Source organism: Carcharhinus amblyrhynchos, chromosome 23 (assembly GCF_965287045.1).
Source record: "Carcharhinus amblyrhynchos chromosome 23, sCarAmb.v2.hapA, whole genome shotgun sequence".
Taxonomy (NCBI): domain Eukaryota; kingdom Metazoa; phylum Chordata; class Chondrichthyes; order Carcharhiniformes; family Carcharhinidae; genus Carcharhinus; species Carcharhinus amblyrhynchos.
Genome location: NC_137346.1, coordinates 20,571,693 through 20,586,013, shown reverse-complemented (window position 1 = coordinate 20,586,013; position 14,321 = coordinate 20,571,693). Strand labels below are relative to the sequence as shown.

The following is a 14,321-nucleotide window of genomic DNA, read 5'->3' as shown; positions in this document are numbered from 1 at the left end:
TGTGTGATACTGTTACTAATCCAAAATTTGTCTTTAAATTATGTGCCACAAAATGATTCACTGCCCCATCAGGTTTATGCCTGCATCTTAGTGAGCAACTGAATTACTTCATCACCTGTTACATATTCAAGAAAAATGCAAACTTGATTAAATTCTACACTAGGTGCAGTCTCAGAAAGAGCATTTGCACTGTTCAAAATTTCCTTTATACATTCCAACCATGTGAGGCGGCATCCCAGAACTGCTGACAAAACAATCTATTTTTTCCCCTTTATTCATCTCCCAAAGATGTCAACTCAGGTTTCATGATCAGACAGCCTACATTACTTTCCGAAGTGACCACTGTTTTTACGTGACTGTCGACAGTGAACACAGATGGATTACAGTATTCACAGGTAAGATCATACTTGTGCCCAACATAAAACACCACATATATACCCTTTCTAGAAACAGCTCATTGCATAGCAATCAAGCATGAAAACCATGGTTGAGTTTAACAATCCTTTGTCTATAAAAAAATACAGAAACCATGAAAGTTACAGCAAAGTGGGAATCAAATCTGCTAACTTGCTGCTGTGAGATGCTGATCACCTCACCTGGTCTTTCATTTACTCAAGAAAATTTAGCGGAGCCTCTGTTTTTCTGGTGATATAGTGGCAAAAATACTTCTGCATTTAATAACACCTGCTCAAGGAGCAGTCATTTGGTGAAGGACAGTCATGCTACAAGTTTCTAAGCAAAAAGCTGCTGATAGACACTTAGTTTGGATTCCACCAGGGTCATCTAGCTCCTGACCTCATTATACCCTTGGTTCAAACGTGGACAAAAAAAGCTGAATGCCAGAGGTCAGAGCGATTGCCCTGAACAACAAGTCAATGGGAATCAGAGGGGAAACTCTCCACTGGAGTCATACCTGACACAAAAGATGATGATTGTGGTGGTCGAAGGCCAATCACCTCAGCCCCAGGACATCACTGCATGTGTTCCTGAAACTGGTGTCCTGGGCCCAACCATCTTCACCTGCTTCAGTAACGACCTCCCTTCCATCAGGTTCGGTGGGGGATGTTTGCAAACGACTGCACAACGCACAGCACCATTTGCGACTCCTCAGATACTGAAGCAGTTCATGTCCAAATGCAGTAATACCTAGACAATATACAGGCTTGGACTGACAAGTGGCAAGTAAATGCGCCCCACACAAGTGGCATGCAATGATCATCTCCAACAAGAGAGGATCTAAGCTTGACACTGGTCACTGATCTGCTAGAGAAAAAATATCACCTAAAAGCAATGGTTGCATAGTAGCTTTAAAACACAACTACAAAACAACAGTTGGTCTGGCATGAATTACAAATAGTCTGCTTTCCTGTTAAAAGTTGATTCATTTGAGTTATCTACCAACTAGAATTGAAATCAAACAAAAATATCTCCACGCTGAATATTTTTTCAATTACTAATTAATTCATCTTTGCTTAGCAAAGCAGGTGTGGACTACTGTGCCACAATTGGGAGTGTGAATGATCCAAGAAAACAGTTGGTGTTTTATTAGTACGTTTTCACTAATTTACTACGTTGTAACATTGCAAATCAGCATGCAGCTAATTATAATTTGCTACAAGTTTTTAAAAACTTTCAAGATATCAAATTGTTGTTTTTACATTCAAATATTTTACTTCCAAGAGGCGACTTTTCCTAAACACTTTGTTGGCTCGCTACATTTACAGGGAAAAGGCAACACGCTTCACATTTCTAATTGATGAAATGGTCAGTATGGATTTTCATTTAGAATAATGAGGATTCATTCATAGGAACACAGGCCTTTTTTGAGCCTGCTATTCTTTTCAATAAAATCAAGGCTGATCTGGTGGTGGTCTCCATTCCAATTTCTGGTCTGCCCCTCCATAACCCTAGACTCCCAGTCTATCAATGATCGGTTTAACTGTGTCTTGAATAAATTCAATAACACAGCCCCACAAACTAATGATCCCATTGGAAAAACAAATAAGAACATAAGAAATAGGAGCAGGAGTAGGCCATCTAGCCCTTCCAGCCTGCCCCGCCATTCAATAAGATCATGGCTGATCTGTCGTGTCTCAGTTCCACATTCCCGCCCTCTCCCCATAACCCTTAATCCCCTCGCTTATCAAAAACCCATCAACCCGCGTCTTAAAAATATTTAGCGAGGCAGCCTCCACCACTTCAACGGGCAGAGAATTCCAGAAATTCACCACCCTTTGAGTGAAGAAGTTCCTCCTCAACTCCGTTCTAAACCGCCCCCCCCCCAGTCCTACTGTCCTTTCTGAGTGGGAAGAGCCTCTCCACCTCTATCCTATCCATCCCATTCATCGTCTTATACGTCTCAATGAGATCTCCCCTCATTCTTCTAAACTCTAACGAGTACAAGCCTAGTTTATTCAGCCTCTCCTCATAGCTCAACCCCCTCAACTCCGGTATCAGCCTAGTAAACCTCCTCTGCACTCCCTCCAAGGCCAAAATATCCTTGCGTAAATACGGCGCCCAAAACTGCACACAGTACTCCAGCTGCGGCCTCCCCAATGCCCTATACAGCTGCAGCAAGACCTCCCTACTTTTATATTCAATCCCCCTCGCTATGAAGGCCAGCATCCCATTAGCCTTCCTGACCACCTGCTGCACCTGCAGGCTGGGTTTTTGCGACTCGTGCACAAGGACCCCGAGGTCCCTCTGCACCGTCGCCTGCTGCAGTTTTTCGCCCCGTAAGTAATAGTCCTTCCTACCATTATTCCTACCAAAGTGGACCACCTCGCACTTGCCAACATTAAATTCCATTTGCCATTTCCTGGCCCATTCGCCCAGCCTATCTAGATCTTTCTGCAGACTCTCCACACCCTCCGCGCAAATTCTCATCCCCATCTTATTCTTAAACTTTGTTTACAAGTTTTAGTCTCTCCCACAAGTAGAAACAACCTCTCAGTGTCTACCTTATCAAGTGCCATCAGGACCTTCTGTATTTCAATAAGATCACCTCTCATTTTTCTAAACTCCAACAGGTACAAGCCCAACTTGGTTAACCTTTCTTCATAGGATAAACTCTTCATCCCAGAAATGATTCACGTGAACTGTCTCTGTCCTGCTTTTAACACAACACAGCACAGCAGCGAAATTCTATCCAAACTCAATTCTGTACAAAAACTTAATTGCAAGATTAAAGGAAAGGGCAGAAGAACAGGCATGTATGTGTATTCCAGACTATTTTAGTTTCTTTATCTCCTTAGAAATACTAGCTGAAAAAATCCTTCGGAGTCTGAGAAGTGTCACATAGACAAAAAACGACTGCCAGGAGAATTTCAGTTGAACACCTTGATTACCCAGGGTCGGCCAACAGTGGCTCACTCAGTCCAATAGAAAAGACATTCAATTTTTGTCCAGAATTAAACTATTATTGTATCACTGCTCAGGAGGAAGGGAAAGGGAAGGGAACAGAGATGCTGTGGTAAGAAATATGAATCAGATTGACTGTGTCACAGCTGCAGATCCTTACAAAAGGAGGACAACTTTCCAGGTTCCAAAAAAAAGTTCTTTTTCAACCACAAATTTATTGCGAAACAATTATAAGTAAACAACAACATGGTAAGTAAAACTAGCAGCGAAACAGAACTTTTGAACAGTTAATCTACAAAGTCCGGGACATAATTAGTCAAGTTAATGTACAGTGACTCTTTAAACAATACAATTCTACCATGTTCACAAAGATTATTCCTACAAGACACCATTGTTTGGCAAAGTTATTTTGTTCTTCAATTTTAAAGGGCCAAAATGCAGCTTAAAACACATTGACTATACTACTGTTATGTAAAGGTTACGTACAAGGGATGGAATAGGCAGAGAGGAGCCAACTTAAAAGGAACTAGAAGAAAAAGTGTATTTACAGCTATAGAGTCCAAAATGAAGAACTGAAAATAGTAACAACTATACAAATAAGATCTGGGAAGATATACATCAGCGTTGCCAGAAAGCAATGGTATTTTGTAGCTATAGTGACAATTTCTGCATGTTTTATACACAAGTTTGCAAATCAAACACTTGGTACACATCGAACTGTCATAACTCATCTCATTTTACAGAAGCTAACTGTTCTGCAGTCCCATTAGTTTCCATTTTTATTCCTACAGATATGTTATTAGTTAAGGGTTCTTAAATGTTAACAGTACACAATGATGAAACAAACAACAGGTTGATTGACATCTGAAAAGGATAGAGTGATTAACAGTTCATGTCGAGACAGAAAAATTCAACAAAAGTGTTCTGCTTGATGTGCATTTCCAGTCAGATTCTTCCAATTCTATATTTCCAACAGAGTTTTGGTCCTGTCATTTGACAAGTTGAATGTTTTGGCAAATTGGACCGGATTGTTAATTGTACAAAGTATTTTCCCCCCCTTTTTTAAAAACAGAAAACAATATCTTAATTTATACAATTAACAATAATTTGCAGTTATATTGCTCTGAATGTAGAAAAATATCCAAAGGCTTTTTCAAATTTAATTAAGTTTTAATAAATAATTCTTTTCAAATTAGTGAGGAAAATGGACATTAAGCTAAATGAAGGAGGATTTATCAGAAACTCAGTCAAGCAATATTTTTAATAGTGAACGTTGGAGACCAAGGGAAGGAACTCCAGAGATGGGAACTTAAGTAGCTGAAGTAAAAATGATGAGGTAAATTATGTTACAATGGGCTAAAGTAAAATGAGGACAGATTGACTGGAGTCAGAGCAATGGAATATTCAGGAGGCAAGGTTGTAACGATTAGAGAGAGTTACTGATTTAGTGATTTAAACACAAGAATTCTAAAATTTGGTAAGCTGGGAATTGGGGCCAAATGTAAGTCAATTAAGTGGCAGGCACTGGTCAAGGATTCTAAATATATTTTCTTGGTTTTCAGAAGTGGGGGAAGAAAGGAGAGAGAAGAATCACCGGTTCCTAATTTTTTTTCAAAGAGAAGTCACTCGAGCACCTGAATGACTTATACGCCGGACATACATACATATATATATATACATATATATAAAATATATATATATACATACATACATACACACGTTGGCAATTAACAGCATCATGTAATTAGTTGAAAAACTGCTTTTTGGAGACTCAAGTTACAGGTCAGCACTGTTTAAACAGAATCTGCAGACCATCAGAATAAGTGAACATTGGTAGGGAGTTGGGGGGGTGGGTGGGGGGGAAGAGAGATGGGGGCAAGGAAAGTCAAATTATAACCCAGATTTTATGACAATGGAGAAGGGATTCTGAGTTTAGACAGTTAAAGCTCACAGAATCATTTCATAGACAGGGTTCTGTTAAAATACAATTCACCTGGTTAAATTACAAGACATAAAAGTCTGTGAAATTCAGGCAAATAAAATATGATTTTAAAAGAAACTATTTGATGGAAACTCTTGAAAATTCCAGCTTCCCTCATTTAGTATCACTATGACACCAAAATAATTCTGGATCAAAGTAGCTTTCCTTGTAATATCCTCTTAAAGACAATAAAGCTGAACTTTTCAAAAATTCGTTTGGCCAATCACACCTTCCCCCCTTTTGTTTTGAAAAAGCACTGTTTGCCTTTTGTTTTCTTATATTAATATAAAGATATAAAGTTTACATTTACTACTGAAACATTTCCAGAGCCCCTCTGTGATCTCTTCAAACAAATTGAGATTAATGACCCAAAGATTACTACTTCAGCCAACTGAGGATCACACTTGTAAGAATCAAATGTCATGTCACAAATATGGCAAGGTCAATTTTTGACCTTTGATTCTCACAGTTTGAACTAGATTAGATTAGTCATTATTTATCCTGTGGACAGGACTAGTAGTGCAATCAAACACAGATTAAATGTTCCAATGACATTATCATGATCTACTGTATTTTCTCAGATACCTCTTTCCTAAACAGAATCTACCATTTTAAGAAAATAAATCACCCATCAATTTTATGTTTAAATGAGAAAGCTTTTAAGAAAGCACTGAGGAATAATGTCATATCCACTGAAACAAAATTGTAATTCCTTCAGAAATCATGTTTCAAAATAGAACATTAAGATTAACATTTCAAAAACCATCACAGTAGAACGTCTTAATTCTGTTCAATACAATTACAGACTTATCCATAGTTGGAACATCTAGTGGATTTTTAACATGCAAAATGAGCACCTAGCATTCATTCAATTGCAGTATTTTAGTAGCTCAAATGTGTTGGTTTACTTTGAGCAGAAAGTGGAGGCTGCAGTTTTACCTGCAATTCTCAAGATGACAAGATCACAACTAGTCTAAGATGGTGGGGTACTCAAAGAAAAACTGCACCTGCCAAGCATCATAACAGATTAGTTAACCAGTTACAGTTTGCCAGCTGCAAACAGTTTCCTGAGCATTATGCAGTAGACACAGGTGGGCTATTATCATGCAGATATAAACTAAATTTATAACTGATAAAGGAATCTTAGCAAATTTGCATTAACTGAAAAATTATCTAGGAAATCAATAACGTCAAGGTTGAACATGTCAAGTCTGAGTGTTCAGCACTGCAGAAAGATTTTTACAGCTCGCTACTTTTCACATGTTCCATTTTATTTTTCAGGATTCCGCTTTTTTTTGCAAGAAAAAAGTAGAAATTAAATCCCACCTGTTACAAGTGAAGCAAACTTTGACAGGCAATGGGACTAGGCCATTGTGGTCTAGTTCATGCTGTGCCTTCTTCACATTCTTCCCTGTTGTTTCCTCTTTTCGTCTCCTTTTACTGGTACCTGTGTAATACAGTTTTATGTCATTATCTACAGTAAAGATTGGTTTCGATTATGTGATTGTTTCTAATCCTATGGTTAGATTGCCTTTAACCTTTTTTGCTTCAACACAGAGTTAGGGTAGGCAAGTAGACGGAAGCGGGGACTTCTTCGTAGTTCGACAACCAGTGTGGTTTCCAATTACTCCATGGGTCATTTCTAATTTCCCCCAGCCTCACAAATCTGCACTCCTCCAACTCTAGTTCTTCACCCCAGTGTTTAATTGCTTCACCAGCGGTAGCCAAGCCTTCAGCTGCCAAGGTCTTCAGATCTGGAATTCCATTGTTAAAACACTTGGTCATTCTTTCCTTCTTCTAATGGTACTCCTTAAAATCCACCTTTGGTCCTAAATTGTTGGTTATTTGCACTAGTACCTACCTTTGCGGCTGGTGTCAAATTTTTACTTTTAATGCTGCTGTGAAGTCCTTTGAACAAAGATGCGATACAAATCCAACTTGTTTTTAAATTGTTAGATCGCTAAGTTTTGAGAATTTGTTGTCTACAAAATAACAATTCCTTATGTTAAAGCAAAAATCACTTTCAAGGCTATGCTTAGACTATTTTAAAATGAATGTAAAGATTCAGAGAATATGGAGTTAATTATTTATGGGTCAAATAAAGACATTGCACTCAAAGAAATTCACTTCTGGTAGGTAAAATGGCAGAAGCTGGTTTGTTTTAAACTTCAACTTATTTCTCAATTAATTTCCCCCCTTCCTCTAGACACTGACTCCTGGCTGGGCTGTTGTATAGGTGCCCTTTAATGCACCGCCATGGTGGCCATTGTGCAAATTTTGTTGCGTATTGGTGGGTTACAGATCTAGTGGGTGTGGAAAGAGAATCACAACAAGCCTGAATTCATCCTCTCAACGGATACTCCAACATAAAATAGATTACCATATTACTAATAGATACATACAAACATACTTGGGGTTACTGTTAGAAAATCAAAAACAGGAACACTGATGATTTCCCCATCACCTACTCGAAATCATGTTTATGATGAATTCATTATACAAAATTGAGACAACTTTGTTGGCTTTTTAAAAATTGTGTTACTGTGGGGGCAATAGGACAGTTTTACATTTGAGCCAAGCCTCATTTTATACATGAAATCCAAACTAAATCTGGAAACAATCTGAAATGAACAGACAGTTATGGGTTCAAATAAGCAATTCTCTAAAAATGCAAGCAGTTAAAGTCATACAGTGGAATAAAAATGTAATTGTGAATTATTCAAGACATAGCGAGAAAACAATATACCAGTTCATTACAGCATGAATGTAAAGTTATACATACTATAAAAATAAGATTCAACAGACTGATGCCAGGGATGGGAAACTACAGCTTTAAAGAATGACTATTTCACTGAAGCAGAAAATGCCATGAGGAGATTTAACGGAGGGTAAAAAATTTAATAGTGAAAAGGACAAGACAAAGTAAATCCTCATTTAAAACTGCCCCATTTTAAGTAATTCCACTTCCATAGAAATGGAGCCTAGATATAGTATTTGGTCTTTTGTGCTGTGTCTGAGGCAAGGCTGCATGACCCAATCAGTAAAAAGTCTGACAACACCAGGTTCAAGTCCAACCAATTTATTTGATAGTAAACTCTCAAGCTTTCAGGGTTTGTCCCATGTTCAGGGACAAACCCCAAAAGCTTGTGAGTTTACTATCAAATAAATTGGTTAGACAAAAACTGTTGTCAGACTTTTTACTCTGTTTACCTCAGTCTAACGCCAGCATAGCCACATCATGACCCAATCAGTGCCAGTTTGGAGTGGCCTCCACTGCTCCCTGACCCTCCCTCTTCGCACCTTTCCAGCAAGTCAAAAAGCTGTTCTTCAAGCCTGCCGCTGCTAACCCCAGCGACCTCGGGCACTGCTAGGGTTTGGGAGAGGGAATCAGCAAGTAGGGAGCAGGGTAATCAGAAGGTTTGGCGAACAGGATCGGCAGCAAGATGGAAGTAGAAAGTTGGCATATTTTTATTTTTAAACTTATTTTACTTTAAAAATATTTCATTTACCAATACTAGAATTTAGTCAAGTATTTCAATGTACAGAGTAACTTTTAATTTTTTTTCTGATAAAGGTGCTATAGACACTAACTACAGCTTTACACTGGTTGCAAAAGGAAAATCTAATTCACTTACAAGTTCTTCCACATAAGGTTGCACTTTTCTGAAATCCAACTACAGCTTTAAGTGAGGATTTACCACATCTCCTTCTCCTCAAAGATGAAAATTTATCAATTTAAATGAACAAGGACGGAGATTAGGAGAAATGTCTCGACAGATGGTTGTTATAGCATGGAATGGTTTGCCACCAAGTGACAGAAATTACTATGTCTTATGGGAATTTGGATTAATATTTGAAGCAGATGATAGAACGCTATGGAGAAAAGGCAGGGGAGTCGGATTCATCTTGGATTACTCCAGTAAAGTCAGCACAGGCACAATGGACTGAATAATCCCTTTCATGCAGTGGATGTCAATGACTCTGATACATCAAATCAAATTACTTAATGGAGAGATCATAAAATATGTTTTGAAACAGTAATCTGTTAAAATCAATTAGAATGCATTTTAAAAACGATATATGCCAAAGTAGTAAAACTCTAAAATATATAGTGAGGCCCATTTATTGAGTTAAGTGACAAAGGCAGAGATTGAATTTTGCCAGTCTTCATAGAAAGCTTACGGCACTGAAAGAGGCCACTTGACTCACTGTGTCGCTACCAGCCAAGAAAAAAGCCACCTCGGCGAATCCCACTTTCCAACATTTGGTCCATAGCCCTGCGTGTTAATGGCATTCAAGGTGCATTTCCAGACACTTCTTAAATGCGTTGAAGGTTTCTACTTCTACTAACCTTTCAGGAAATGAGTTCTAGATCCTACCGCTCTGTGGGTGAGAATTGTTCTTTAAATTCACGTCCTCTCATCATTGACTAAATACGCCCTTTCCATCCACTCGATTTAGACCTCTCATCATTTTAAACCTTTTAATCAAATCTGCTCTATTTCAAAAAAAAATCACCAGCCTATCCAATCTTTCCTCATGGTTGCATTTTCCAGTCCTGGCAATATCCTTGTAAGTCTCTCCAGTGTAATTACATCCTTTCAGTAATGAGGTGACCAGAACTGCACATGCTACTCAAGTTGTGGCTTAACTACAAGTTTTGTACAGTTCCAGTATTAACTCCCTGCTCTTATAATTTAAATCTTCACTGCTAAATGAAAGGATTCCATATTGCCTACTTAACCACCTCAACCTGTCCTGCTACCTTTAGGGATCTGAGGACATTCACTCCAACGTCCTTCAGTTCCATTACTTCTCAGTATCCTCCCATTTATTATGCAAACTCTTGCTTTGTTTGACCTCTCCAAATGCACCTTATACTTGTCTGGTTGAATTTTATTCCACAAGAACAAAGACTAGAGATTTTGAGTATTTCAGCATGGGATTACAAGATTATTTCCTCCCACAATTATTAGACTAATACAACAAATTTGTTTCACATGGAGTCAGTTGCAGTAGAAGGCCTCTACCAGTTTTGCCTTCTAACCAATCAATGGAAGGACAAACAGGCCCTGAATTCTGTTTTTAGGGACATACCTCACAAAAATATAGATGTGATACAGATAATCATTCACTCTTTATATTATTGTACATTAGCACTTGTTATTGCTGCACATGCAACAATAGGCTAGAAAAATCACATGAAGCCTGCTGAAATAATCCGGTTATCCTTACAAAATACATTCGGATTATCTGGCCATTACTCTACGACTGGCTTTCTAAGCCATTCTTTTGTTCATGAAAATGCAGGTTTAATGGAAACGCCCGACAGCGGCAGCAGTGAGAAAGCAGCGAATAATCAAACAGAATTCAGCCAATACCTTTTCCATGCACTTCTCAGCAATCAACAAAAATATGCTGCTTTATAACTTTGATTCAGCTTATTTTCAGAGGATCTGATTAAAAAAATAGCCAAAGACGACTGGGGAGGAAGAAAGAATTGATACAACACAGACCGCGTTTGTACAAATCAATTCACCGACATTTTTGCTATTTGTCAGTTTCTTCTCATGGCAACCTTTAAACTGAACCTAAACATCCAACATCAGATGTGGCTTTCCAACACATCTAGAAAAGTTACGTGGGGATTCTAATTTCAGGACGTAATGAAAACAGAGTGCTTCTTTATGCAACAGAAGAAATTCTGCACTCAAAATCCCAAAATGTTAAGTATTTGACCTAGTTCAGTTTCTAACCTTTTCTCTGGTCAACAAGCATTTTGTAGAATAGCCAAGAGATTCACATTTCCCCTCTGCAGCAGCACTGTAAATGAATCATTCCTTGATTGGAACATTTCCTAAGATTGTTAGGAAATGACATGGAAAATATTTAGTTACTTTATACAGCTGTAATTCCAGTAAGTCACCCAGAGATGAATTCTCACTATGTTATAGTTAGCTATTAGAAATGTATTTTCGTATTTGTCTATAATTGTAGTAAAACACAGGCCTCTATTCCATTGGCTAATTGTTTTACATCAATAAAAAGTAGAGTTTATTGGAGGCAATGTGGGGAGGGGGAGAGAAAGAGAGAAAAGAGCTTTAAATCAACTCAACCATAAATGTGATATTATAAATTGTAAACATCGATTTCATTCTATATCGAGGTCAGCAATCAGACTGTTACTAAAGAACCAAACAAGTCTGGTTCAATTAGTTTCGTTGTTCACACATTATCCCTACGTAAAAAGTGTAGGATATTGGCCCATACAAATACATATAATGCCTTGCCAGTAATTTTGTAGAACACTTCCCATGCCTACTGTTCTGCACTGTCCAGCCTGTGCTGTAAATAGCACGTTTAAATAAAATTACTGAGCCTGACCTGACTACATGCAAAGGGTTCTACTCGGTAGTCAGAACGTAACACAAAGATATCATACATGTTTCTACTGAAATCTGAACACTTCCTGAAAGGTCTCTTTGTGAAGTGCATTGAAGGGGCAACCGTACCTAGAAGTTCACATTGCTAGACTAATGCCAATGTCACCTGTTTTTCACAAGTATTCATTACGTCACAGAATATTTCTTGTTTATCTGTTGTAAATGTTTCAAGAAAAGTACTCTACAATTGTACCCTTGGCATCTGGCCTGACCTTGCAATGGCACTGAACTACATGAAGTCTTCTAATGTTCCTGTACATGTAAAGGCTACCCCAACAATTCTGGATTAACCATTTGGCAATGTATTCCGTCTGACAAAAGATTAAATTTCCACAAACGTCCCACAAATGCTGAAGCTGATGACACACTTATCCTGTACAGATGGGCAACCATTACTGTAAAATTATCAGTCTTCTGTGGACTTTGAGGCTGTAATTAAATAAAACATCAATAGACAAAACAGACCAAGTCATTTAAAATCATGGACTGAAAAGAGACTCCTTACACCATTAAAAATTTACACGTGAAAAAGAACAACACTGCCAAATTTAATCTAGAACCTAGTGCTCATTTCTCTAGACTGAATACATCCAAAGTGGCGAAAGTTCTCTTTTGAATTTGCAGCAGAAATACGAGAGTCAGGAATTACACCTTCACCGCGTCTCATCAGCATGCCTTTAAGCAACCTTTAGTTTGGAACTTCTACGTTGGTGGGCACATCAGGTTAATGCTGCAAAGTGTTACCGATTGAAAGAGAAGGTTGAATAAATACACAGCTGACTCAAGGAAGACATCTTGCCATGACTCAATTGTCCAAAATAAAACCCATAAACAAATAAGATGCAGTTAAATAACACCTCTACTGATGCAAGGTTATTCATACACCTGGTAACTCCTCAAAGTGGCAGTTACATTAAAAGTTATCTGGAATAACGAACATTATAATTGTACAAATGTATAGAGGCTGCAATCTTTAATTATGCTTGCATTTGTTAACAGATTGCAAGCCTGATGTTGGAACGTGCAGGGTGATTCTCACAAAGAAAATAAGCAACTCATAAGTGTAGTAACACTGACTCCCTCACCTGGAAGTGCTGTGGTACAAGTTAGTTCATTTGGAAGTTGAAATTGAGTTGGGTTTCGCTCCATTGCTGCGGCTATAAGTATTTCAAACGGATTCCTTATTTGCAATTGGGAGCAGTCCATCTCCATGGCAGCATTTTCGTCGTCCACGTCAATCATGTCATCATCCACTTCGTTCTGCTCAGAAGTGGGTGTGTCAGTACTTGCATTTGACGTCGGCGTGCCGGGCCGGCTAACTCGCCTTTCTAAACCTTTTGTTTGTGCAAATGACCTACAGTTACTGTCCATCCTGGAATCCAGTGCTCTACTGGAAGTTTTGTCAGAGAATTCCAGGTCAACAGTAGGGGATGCTGTCCTTTTAACCGTCTGCTTGTCCATAACTCCATTTACTTGACCGAGTCTTTCTTTTTTCTCTTGTTTCTAGAAGAAGGGAGAAAACTTCAATGATTTGCCAAAAGAAAGAATACTGCTAACTGAAATAAAATTATTAGAATGATTCCAAGCAGCTCGATTTTAAACGAGAGTTACCTAATTTTTGCCACGGAGGCATGCTGGTTAGATGCAATGGCCATGCTAAATTCTCCCACATTGTATCTGAATAGGCGCCAGCGGCAACTAGGGGATTGCCACAGTAACTTCATTGCATTATTAATATAAGCCTTCTTGTGACACTAATAAGTGAACTTAAACTGCACTTCTTTTTGTGAACCAAATAATCTAAATCAACAAATTGTAGGATAAATTAAAAATGCAATTCCTTAAAGGAATACTAAACCAAAGCTAGCAGAATCTCAAAGGAAACTTGAAACATCAAAACAAAATGTGATTAAAAGGACTGATAATGCATCTCCACCCACGCTCCGCAGGTGCCCACCAGGCACAGAAGACACTGGTGCAAGCAGAGACTGCTCCCTTTCCAAGGAAAAACCAGCCTCCCATCCACTGACTGTGTCCACTCTTCCCGCTGCCTGATCAAAGCAGCAACATAATTAAGGACCTCACGCACCCTGGACATTCCCTCTTCCACTTTCTTCCTTTGGGAAAAAAAAATGTCTGAAGTCATATGCCAACCGGTTCAAAAACAGCTTCTTCCTTGCTGCTGTCAGACTTTTGAATGGACTTACCTTGCATTAAGTTGATCTTTCTCTACACCCTAGCTGTGACTGTAACACTACATTCTGCACCCTTTCGTTTCCTTCTCTATGAATGGTACGTATTGTCTGTATAGCGTGCAAGAAACAATACTTTTCACTATAATGCATGTGACAATAATAAATCAAATCAATTCAAAATCAAAAGACACCCAGCAGCAAGTACAGCTGCAAAACAGGGGCAGTCAGTCAGGATGGTTGATCCCCTCGACCACTTGTTGTCTGGACCTCTTAATGGCCAGCGTGGCTATTCCCAGGAGCAGGGCCTTCTCCCACCCTGAGCCCTTTGCACCAGTTGCTCAA

The 14,321-nt window shown here is 38.6% G+C and overlaps 1 protein-coding gene across 2 annotated transcripts in view; it reads right to left on the bottom strand.

Moving 5' to 3' along the window:
• Positions 1-14,321, bottom strand: part of phf12b (PHD finger protein 12b) — a 73,195-nt gene that overhangs the window by 28,024 nt on the left and 30,850 nt on the right. For both annotated transcript variants that reach the window (XM_080210500.1, XM_080210499.1), the window contains exons 4-5: positions 12,870-13,287; positions 6,668-6,788 (exon numbers count right to left, since the gene is read on the bottom strand). In XM_080210500.1, coding sequence (XP_080066626.1) covers positions 6,668-6,788; positions 12,870-13,287 — 539 coding nt within the window. The remainder of the gene's footprint in view (positions 1-6,667; positions 6,789-12,869; positions 13,288-14,321) is intronic.